The following is an 11384-nucleotide window of genomic DNA, read 5'->3' as shown; positions in this document are numbered from 1 at the left end:
CTGAATATTGACTTTGTACCCTGATATTTTTACAAATTCACTTATTAGGTAGAGTAGTTTTTTGTGGAGTTCATAGGGTTTTCTATGTACACTATCATGTCACCTGCAAATAATGACAGTTTTACTTCTTTTCCAATTTGGATGCCTTTTATTTCTTTTTCTTGTCTGATTGCTGCAGCTATTACTTCCAAGACTATGTTGAATAGGAGTGGAGAGAGTAGACATCCTTGTCTTGTTCTTGATCTTAGTGGGGATGCTTTCAGTTTTTGCCCATTGAGTGTGATGTTGACTTTAGGTTTCTCATATATGGCCTTTATTATGTTGAGGTATGCTCCCTCTATTCCCATTTTGCTGAGTGTTTTCATCATAGATGGGTGTTGTATTTTATCAAATGCTTTTTCAACGTTTATTGATATGATCATGTGGTTTTTGTCTTTCATTTTGTTTATGTGGTGTATTAACTTTATTGATTTGCAAATATTATACCATCCTAGCATCCCTGGGATGAATTCCACTTGATTGTCATGTATGATCTTTTTAAAGTATTGCTGGATCCTGTTTGCCAATATTTTATTGAGGGTTTTAGCATCTATGTTCATCAGTGATATTGACCTGTAGTTTTCTTTCTTTGTTGTGTCTTGACCTGGTTTTAAAATTAGGGTAATAATGGCTTTATAGAAAGAGTTTGGAAGCCTTACGTCTTCCTGAATTTTTTGGAACAGTTTGAGATGGACAGGAGTTAGTTCTTTCCTAAATGTTTTGTAAATTTCACCTGTGAAGCCAATTGGTCCAAGGCTTTTGCATGCCAGGAGTTTTCTGATTACTGCTTCAGTCTCACTAGTTATTATTCATCTATGCAGGCTTTCTGCTTCTTCTTGATTCAGTTTTGGAGATTATATGTTTCCAGAAATTTGTCCATTTCATCCAGGTTGTCAAATTTATTTTCATATAGTTATTAGTAGTAATTTCTTACAATCCTTTTCATTTCTGTGGTATTGGTTGTGATATCTCTTCTTTCATTTCTGATTTTGTTTATTTGAGTCTTCTTTTTTTTTCTTGATGAGTCTGGTTAAAGGTTTGTCAACTTTGTTTATTTTTTCAAAGAAACAGCTCCTGGTTTTATTGATCTTTTGAATTGTTTGTTTAGGCTCTATGTCATTTAATTCTGCTCTGATCTTGATCATTTCCTTCCTTTTTTCACTCTGGGCTTTGTTTTTGTTCCTCTAGTTCTTGCAGCTGTAGGGTTAGTTTTTTTATTTGATATTCTTCTGTCCCTTTTAATTAGGCCAGTATTGCTATGAACTTTTCTCTTAGGACTGCCTTTGTTGTGTCTCATAGGTTTTGGGCTGCTGTGTTCATTATCGTTTGTTATCAGAAACTTTTTTTATTTCTTCCTTGATGTCATTGTTGACCCATTAATTATTTAATAGCATGTTATTTATTCTCCATGAATTTGAATGTTTTTGAGTTTTTATCTTGAGATTGGTTTCCAGTTTCAAGTCATTGTGATCTGAGAAGATGCTTGACATAAGTTCAATTTTTTTTTAATTTGTTGAGACTTGTTTTTTGTCCTACCATGTGGTCTATCTTTGAAAATGTTCCATGTACACTTGAAAAGAATGTATAGTTTTCTCTTCTGAGGTGAAAGTTTCCATATCTATCAATTAAGTCTATTTGACCTAGAGTATTGTTCAATGCCTCAATATTCTTGATGTTTGTTTGCTTCAAAGCTCTGTCCATTGTTGATAATGAGGTGTTAAAATCCCCTACTAGAGTGTGTTGCTGTTGATATCCTTCTCGTAGTCTTTCAAGATTTTCTTTATGTATTTGGGTGCTCCTACGTTCGGTGCATATATGTTTACCAGGATTATATATTCTTGGTGGATTATTCCCTTAAGTACTATGAAATGTCCTTCTTTGTCTCTTTTTATGGCCTTTGTTATGAAATCTATTCTGTCTGATATAAGCATTGATATCCCAGATTTTTTTTCATGTCCATGTGCTTGAAGTACTTTTTTCCATCCCTTCACTTTCAGTCTATGTAGATCTTTTTTTCTAAGGTGGGTCTCTTATAGACAGCATGTACATGGGTCATGCTTTCTAATCCATTCAGCTACCCTATGTCTTTTGATTGGAGCATTTAATCCATTTACATTTAAGGTTATTACCGATAAGTACTTATTCATTGTCATTTTCCTTCTTTGTACTTGTGTTCCTCTCTGTCTCTCTCTGTTTCTTCACCTCCTTAAAGCAGACCCTTTAGCATCTTTTGCAATGCTAGTTTGGTGGAGATGTATTCTTTCAGTCTTCCTTTGTCTGGGAAACTCCTTATTTCACCTTCCATTTTGAAGGAGAGCCCTGCTGGATAGAGTAGTCTTCATTATAGGCCTTTGTTTTTCATTGCTTGAAATATTTTTTGACATTCCCTTCTGGCTGGTAGTGTTTCTGTTGATAAATAAGCTGATAGCCTTATCAGAGTTCTCTTGTATGTTATTTGTTGTCTTTCTCTTGCTGCCTTTCTCTCTTTGTCTTTGAATATTGCAATTTTAATTATGATTTGCCTTGGACTGGGCCTCCTTGGATTCATCTTCATTGAGATCCTCTGTGCTTCCTATATTTGTGAGACCTTTTCTCTCCACACGTTTAGGAAGTTTTCTGTTATTAATTTTTCAGTCAGGTTTTCTATCCCTTGCTCCCTTTCTTCTCCTTCTGATATCCCTATGATACAGATATTATTACATTTCATGTTGTCCTGAAGCTGTCTTAAACCCTCTTCATTCTTTTTCAGCATTTTTTCATTTTGTTGCACTGTCTGGGAATTTTTTTTTCTATGTTGCCCTCTAGCTTACTGGTCCAACACTGCTTCTTTTAGCCTGCTTTTGATTCCTTCTACTGTGTTCTTCAGTTCAGAAATTGTATTCTTCATTTATTCTTGGATCTTGATATTTTGTATGACCTTTAAATGCTAGTGTAGTTAACAGTAAGTTCTTTGTACCTTCCCTGGAGTTCTTTGTAGTTCCCCTGGAGTTCATTGTACTTTTCTCTGAGTTTGTTGAACTTATTGAGTTTCCTCATCACCATTGTTTTGAATTCCATGTCTTATAGTTTGCTTGCCTTTATTTCATCTATCCCTCTTTCTGGAAATTCCTCTTTTCCTTTTGATAGGGTGTTCTTTCTTGGTCTCCCCAATTTAGGTGGCTCTTCTTGTTTGTTTCTGCTTCTTAGATTAATCTGTTTTTATTTACTTCATTTGTGGTGTGACCTTCTGTGGTAGGAATCCTGTGGGACTGAGTGGTGCAAGCTCCTTGATCTCCTAAACCTGATGCTCTTGGGATGCCCTGTATGCTTTTTATTTGGGCTTTCTGATAGTATTTCAGTTTTGGTTGTTGTTGTGTTGCTGTTTGGTGGGTCCTTCCCTCTAATTAGCTGACTGAGAGTCACTCTGTACACCTCATCTTGTAAACAATTATTGAGCTGCAAACAGGTCACTCTGAGGTGACCTCCTCTGTCACCAGCAGCCCCAAGGCTCAACTCTTGCCAGTATCCAGATGGTAACTGAGATATTTTGTCCACACTCAGCCAAAACTCCAGACTTGTCTCAGGAGCAAGCAAGTGCAACCTCCAATGACCCTTCCACCACATCCTCTTCTCCCCGCAATGTGATTTTTGAATATGACACCTTGGGCAGTTGGACTGGAGTTTCATGTAGAGAGTCAGGAGTGGAAGGCACTGGGGAAAGACATGGAGGAATGGCCCAATGTGCTTTTAAACTATAGATCAACTTTAGAAAGTATTAAAACAATATTGAATCTTCTTGTACATGAACAATCTACTTATATATAACCACTTTAATTTATTCATCAAATATATAATTTTCAACATATAAAACCTATAAATGTTCTGTCATATTTATAACAAATAAATCTTATTTGGATATTGTAAATAGTACTATGTTTTAATGTATAATTCTAAATGCTCAGTGCTGGTATATAAAAAAGTGATTTTCATTTCTGTATTAATTTTGTATTATAAGATCTATAGTTAAATATTAGTTACAAAGTTTTTTAAAAATATTAGTATTTGTTATTTTCTGCATAATTATATCATCTCCAAAAAAGACAGTTTTATTTATTCTTTCTTGATCTGTATCCCTTTTATTTACTTTTCTTGTTTAATTGCATAGCTAGGATTTCCTGTTGAATGCTGAATAGCAGTGCTAAACAAGCAGTGCCTTATTCCCCATCTTTGGAGAAAAGCTTCCAGGTTTTCACTATTAGTCATGGCGTTAGCTGTAGGGTTTTTGTTTTGTTTTGTTTTTTATGTTCTATATGAAGATGATATAGTTCTAGTATGCTAAGTGTTTTTATAATGAATAGGGATTGGGTTTTTTGTTAGATGCTTTCACTGTATCAGTTAACATGATTATATAATTTTTAAAATTCTTCAGTTTGCCTATTGATGTAGTGAGTTATAGTATTGATTTTTAAATGTTGAAACAGACTTATATACATAAAATAAATTCCATTAGTGATTATTAAATATTTTTGTAGTATTTGATTTGCCTATATTGTGTTGGATCTTTAGCATCTATATTGATGAGATATTGGCCTTTAATTTTCCTTTATTTTAATGTCTTTGCTTGATTTTTATATTAGATTAATGCTGATCTCTTAGAATGGGTTAAGAAATATTTTCCCTCATTCAATTTCCTGGAAGAAATTACAAAACATTTAGATCATTTTTCCTTAAAATGTTTATAGAATTGATCAATAAGTTATTTTGTGCTCGGTGTTTTATTTTTATAGAAATTTGTTAATTATTGACTCAATTTATTTAACATTTTCACATCTATTCGCATTATCTACTTTGGTTTGTATGTGTTTTGTTAGTTTGTCTGAGGAAATACTAAATTTCATCTATATTATTACATTTGTGGGAATAGATGTTCATAAAATTTATTATTATTTTGAAGTCGATGGAATCAGTAGTACTGTATTCTCCTTCATTTCTATTATTTGTAATGTGTGTTCTTACTCCCCCTGCCACCTTTTTTTCCAAGTTATCCTGGCAATAGTTGCTTGATTTTCTATTGTTTTGATTCTAATTTTTATTATTTTTTGTTATGATTATTTTAGGCTCTAGGATCTTTATTCTCCAGTTTCCCAATGTAAAAATTTATGTTTTTAATTTCCAAACTTCTTTTATATATATATCTGTTTCATGTTATAAATATCATTGTAAGTGCTACTCTTCAACCCCCGCTGCCTTGCAGCATACCTCTTCAGGGGAAAGGCTAAGGGAGTAAACCCCGACAGAAAATCCGGAGCCGGAGTCCCTAAGGCGGTTTGACGTTGTAGTCAACACCGGCAACTCCTGCGGCGCACCTGAAGCCAAGCTGTATTGACTCCGTCTTTCCCTTGGACCCTTCAGCTGCGAAGAGACGGGGGGTCTGCTGCATGGGCAACAGCAGACCCTCCATATCACCTTGCCCAGGCTCTGTAGGTTCAGCTTCACTGGAGAGGACACTCCAGCGTCATCGCAAGATGTCGATTCAACACGGGAGGAGACAGATACCGTGTCACTCCCGAGTCGGACTGCACAACCATTCTCGGTGGTGCAGATAGACACTTAAGAAGCTACACCATCGTCTCTCGAGACGGACGGCTGCCGACGACGCTACTCTTCAATGTTCCACATTTTTGATGTGTTTTTATTTCAATTTAGTTCAATATATTTTAAAATTTTTCTTGAGACTTCCTCTTTGACTCACATATTATTTAGTAGTATATTGTTAAATCTCCAAATATTTTGGGATTTCCTGCTATTTTTTAAATTTATTTTTAGTTTAATTCCACTGTGGTCATGGGACATCCTTTATAGGACTTATATACTTTTAAACCTGTTTAGGTGTATTTTATGGTCCAGAATGTAGTTTATCTGGGGAATGTTACATGTAAACTTGAAAAGAGAGCACTTCCCCAGGGTTCTGGGCTAGGAAGGCCGCTGGGTGCCACCTTATATATACCCCTTACGAGCCCAGCAGACCTGTCAGCGTGGGGCGGCGGCGACGGCGACGGCCGGGGCTGAGAGCGGTGGCGGCCGGAGTCCCAGACATGGCCCAGTCTGCGGAACGGCTGCAGCAGCGGGTTAAGGAGCTGGAGCGAGAACTGGCCCAAGAAAGAAGCCGGCTGGCCCCGGGGGGCGGCTACGGAGGCGGCGACCGGGCCCGCATCGAGAAGATGAGCCCCGAGGTGGTGGACTCCAACCCCTACAGCCGCCTGATGGCATTGAAATGAATGGGAATTGTAAGCGACTATGAGAAAATCCGTACCTTTGCTGTAGCAATAGTAGGTGTCGGTGGAGTTGGTAGTGTGACTGCTGAAATGCTGACGAGATGTGGCATTGGTAAGTTGCTACTCTTTGACTATGACAAGGTGGAACTGGCCAATATGAATAGACTTTTCTTCCAGCCTCATCAAGCAGGATTAAGTAAAGTTCAAGCAGCAGAACACACTTTGAGGAACATTAATCCTGATGTTCTTTTTGAAGTACACAACTATAATATAACCACAGTAGAAAACTTTCAACATTTCATGGATAGAATAAGTAATGGTGGATTAGAAGAGGGAAAACATGTTGACCTAGTTCTTAGCTGTGTGGACAATTTTGAAGCTCGAATGACAATAAATACAGCTTGTAATGAACTTGGACAAACATGGATGGAGTCTGGAGTCAGTGAAAATGCAGTTTCGGGGCACATACAGCTCATAATTCCTGGAGAATCTGCTTGTTTTGCATGTGCCCCTCCACTTGTAGTTGCTGCAAATATTGATGAAAAGACTCTGAAACGAGAAGGTGTTTGTGCAGCCAGTCTTCCTACCAGTATGGGAGTGGTTGCTGGGATCTTGGTACAAAATGTGTTAAAGTTTCTGTTAAATTTTGGTACTGTTAGTTTTTACCTCGGATACAATGCAATGCAGGATTTTTTCCCTACTATGTCCATGAAGCCAAATCCTCAGTGTGATGACAGAAATTGCAGGAAACAGCAGGAAGAATACAAGAAAAAAGTAGCAGCACTGCCCAAACAGGAGGTTGTTCAAGAAGAGGAAGAGATAATGCATGAAGACAATGAGTGGGGTATTGAGTTGGTATCTGAGGTTTCAGAAGAGGAACTGAAAAATTCTTCAGGTCCAGTTCCCAACTTACCTGAAGGAATTACAGTGGCCTATACAATTCCCAAAAAGCAAGAAGATTCCGTACCTGAGGTAACAGTGGAAGATTCTGGTGAAAGCTTGGAAGATCTTATGGCCAAGATGAAGAAGATGTAGACAATGGACTGGATTACATTTTATTTTTCATGTTTAAACCTATTCTTTTACAATTAAAAAAGTCATTTTAAAAACTGATAAAATGTAGGACAACATCAATTGATGTGTATTTTTTGCTAAATTGTTATACTTTTTGAAAATACTTTTAACTGGTGCTTGTTGTTACTCCATCCTCAATTAAATCAATTATTCTTCATTCTAATAAGAAAACCACAAAGGATTATTTGGGGCATTTATAAATCTTATTGAAAACTTAGCCATTGAAATGTTTTGGCCTTTGTGAGGCATGGAAGAAAGGACCAATTTGATGTTATACATATACTTTTTATTTCTAGTAATCCTTTGTGGTTTGTGGCCACAGACAATAAATCAGTACGTGGTCCTGAAATATAGAGAGAAGAACAACAGGTACAATCACAGGTTGTAGATTTGAGCTGGAAGACATGTACTCATTGTTCTGGAATTGCTCTCTACAAGAAAACTGCCCACTACTACTAACTTGACCAACAATGAATTTAAAATAGTTAACCTATAAAATGAAAACATTCTCTCAAATGCTTCCTGATAACAAACTGAAATGTAGTCATTGGAAAAGTTTGTAAACTTGTGAATTATATATTCAAAGTCAGGCAACCAAAAGGAAGGTTTTTCATGGATAGACAGATAAAGGTACTTTGAGGAAGTACATATTATATTTCTGCACTGACTAAGGAAAAGAAATCATTGCATCTATGGGACATATATCTGGAATTAATGTACTTTATTGAGGAGCAAAGGGATACATTTAGGCTAAAATCATCTAGATTAGGACTATTGAATAGTTTACCTTCTGAATACTTTATTGCATTTAAATTTGATTCCCTAGTATTGACAAGGATTTGTCCCAGATAATGGGCATTAAAAGAGGCCTAAAGTGCCTCCAAAATGACTGACACATATTTATTCACTGGAAGAGTATGATACTATTCCTTGCTCATGACCACTAAATCATAAATTGATTCACAGGTTTTCTCTGGAGTTGCATACAAATAATGAAGGCTTAGGAAGCCTTGGTTGTACAAATTCCCTTGGTTTGGAGACCAATAAAAAACATGCATGTGTAATCATTATCTGAGTGAGCGCCCATATCACTCATGTTCTCAGTGTCACAAGGGAGGAAGATCCATAACGCAAGAGAAGCTTCGTAGGCGGTTATTATGCTTTTCTCCTATTTTGATGATTCTTTTGCATTGAAGATATGTCTAAATTGTATCTCTAGTGGAAAATCTTAGTAAAAAATTAAAAAGTGCATTCTCCACTTGTAAAAATAAATAAATAAATAAATAAATAAATAAACTTGAAAAGAATTCACATTCTTTTGTTGTTGAATGAAGTATTCTACACATATATAGATCAAATTGATTGTGACGTTTACGTCAAGTATATTTTTACTGATTTTATGCCTGCTTGATCTATTAATTACTAAAAGAGGATGTTTGATGTCTATAAGTCTAATAATGGGTTTTTCTGGTATATTCTTATAGTTCTATCAGTTTTTACCTCACATATTTTGATGCTTTATTATTGGATACTTTCATGCTATGGATTATTATTTTTTCTTAGAAAATTATATCTTATTATTATTTAATGCACTTCTTTATCACTGGTAAGTTTGGATGTTCTAATATGTGTTCTGTCTGAAATTAATGTAGTGATTCCACCTTTCCTTTGATCAGTGTTAATGTGATATATGTCCATCTCTTTATTTTAAATCTACTCAAGGTTTTATATTTAAAGTATGCATCTTAGACATAATGCACATTTGGATCTTGTTTTTATATGCACTCTGAAAATCTTTGTCTTTAATTGGTATATTTACACTGTTCTCACTGAGTGTTCATTATATAATTGGAATATCTTCTACCATATTTTTAATTTTTTTGTACTTCTTTATGCTGCTGTGGCTTCATCTTTATTTCTTCTTTTTCTTTTTATCCATTTCCATCATTATCTTCTATTTTGCTCTCTCTGGTTTTAAGTGATTATTGTTTGGATAATATTTTATTTCTCCTCTTAGCATATCTATTGCACTTTTCCTAAAAACAATGTTTAATGATTGCCCTAGAGTTTACACTATGCATTTACAACTATTTTAAGTAAATAATCTAATAATATTAAACTATTTCATGGGTGATGCAGATATCTTGTAACAGAGTATTATCAGCTCTTTCTTCCCATATCTTATGAAGTTGCTGTCATTTATTTGTTATCCATTTACTATAGTCATCTAACATATTGTTGCTGTTTTTATTTTAAATAAATAGTTACATAATAGATCAGTTAAAAAGAGACAATTTTAAAAATTACTTTACCTTCATTTATTCCTTCTCTGATATTCATCTTTCCTGTATGTAGGTCTGAGCTGCTAACTTATATTATTTTCCTTCTCTCTGACAAACTTCATGCAATGTTTACCGAGGGCAGTTCGACTGGTAATAAATTTTCTTACTTTTTGTTTAAATCTTTGTTTCTCCTATACTTTTAAAATAAAATTTCACTGACTATACAAATCTGCATTGGTAGTTCCATTTTTTTAACACTTTAATTTTACCACATTCTCTTCTTGCATTCATGGGTTTTGATCAAAAAAGTGCAGTGTCACTTTTATCCTTAATCCTCTGTAAGTAAGGTATTTTCTTACTCTGGCTGCTTTTAAAGTTTCTCTTAGACTTTGCTTTTCAATAATTTTAATTTTCTATAATCAGGTGTAATTTTTTTTTTTTTTTTTTTTTGTATTTATCTTGCTTGGAGTACTATGTGAGCTTTCAGAATATGTGGTTTGGTCTATCATTAATTTTGGAGAATTCCTGGCCATTATTTCTTCTGCCTTGTTATCTTCTATTATTCCAATTGTATGTTATACCTTTAAAATTGTTTCATAGTTCCTGTAGAAATTGCTCTGCTTTGAGTTTTTTTTAGTGTCCACGCTATTTTAGGAATTTTCCATTGAAATATCTTGATGTTTATTGATTCTTTCCTTGCTTTTGTCCAGTTTACTAAAGAGCCCATCAAAGGCATTATTTATTTTTGTTACATTGTTTTGGATGCCTAGTATTTTATTTTTATTTTTTCTCAGAATTTTTAACTTTCTGTTCTTGAATGTTGTCTACCTGTTCATTAGAGTCCTTAATATATTAATCACACTTACTTGAAATTTTCTGGTAATTCTATTACTGTGTCATATCTAGGACAGTTCTGATGCTTATATCATCTATTACAATAGTGTTTTATCTTGTCTGTAATATTCCTTGTAATTTTTAATTGAAAGCTTGGCATGCAGTTCCACATAATAAGAACAGAGGTTCATAGACTTTTAGTGTGAGGTTTTATATTACTATGGCTAAGAGTTAGGTTGTGTTTAATGTTTGCCTTCTGTACTTGTCTGAAGTTTCCATGATCTCCCCTATTTTTTCTCTCTCCTGTTGTTTTAAGATTTCTCTTAAATGTCAATAAATAAAATGAGTATCTTGCAGCTCTTTTAGCTGCAATCTACTGTTATTACACTAAAACATGGCTAAGGTGTGAGTTAAAGGAAGTGTTTACAGGTATTCTTTAGTGGGCCTGCATTCTATGACTGTCACTTTCATAGGTGTTTCAAAGCTTTGGTTCCTTCTCAGGTGACAGAGGAAGGCTTGAGGGGATTCAAATCAGATAATTTCCATTTCTTGGTGTTAAATATGCTAGAAAAATGAAAAAAAAAAAAACTTTTCTCACTCAGTGGGCCTTTGCTATAGAGAATGATCTAGCTGTATTTGAAAATGGTTATTTTGCCAGAAATAATAATGATTTTATTGGCCCTTTATGTTTGAGAACCTGGTGCATTTCCAGGAGGTAAAATCCACAAAATTTTAAGAATCCCCATAAAACTGCAGCCCCAACATTTTATCACTCTCACAGTGGACTATTCTTTGCCTTCAGCAATTTGTCAAAGTTATCATTTACATGTTCCTACCAGTTTATGGCTCCAGTGGCTTCCACCCAGGTAATCTGATCTGATCTTGGCTCTGATTCTCTGTA

General features: G+C 34.8%; 1 protein-coding gene across 1 annotated transcript; it reads left to right on the top strand.

The window, feature by feature from the left end:
- The first annotated feature begins 5974 nt into the window (after window positions 1–5974).
- LOC150021998 (ubiquitin-like modifier-activating enzyme 5) lies at window positions 5975–7417 on the top strand. Its single transcript, XM_090267355.1, has one exon. It carries the CDS (start codon window positions 6297–6299, stop codon window positions 7326–7328), a length of 1032 nt encoding a protein of 343 aa, XP_090123481.1. The 5' UTR covers window positions 5975–6296; the 3' UTR covers window positions 7329–7417.
- The last annotated feature ends 3967 nt before the right edge of the window (window positions 7418–11384 follow it).

Source organism: Furipterus horrens, unplaced genomic scaffold, assembly GCF_987537825.1.
Source record: "Furipterus horrens unplaced genomic scaffold, mFurHor1.1.pri manual_scaffold_1, whole genome shotgun sequence".
Taxonomy (NCBI): domain Eukaryota; kingdom Metazoa; phylum Chordata; class Mammalia; order Chiroptera; family Furipteridae; genus Furipterus; species Furipterus horrens.
This window is presented reverse-complemented; position numbering and strand designations above follow the sequence as displayed.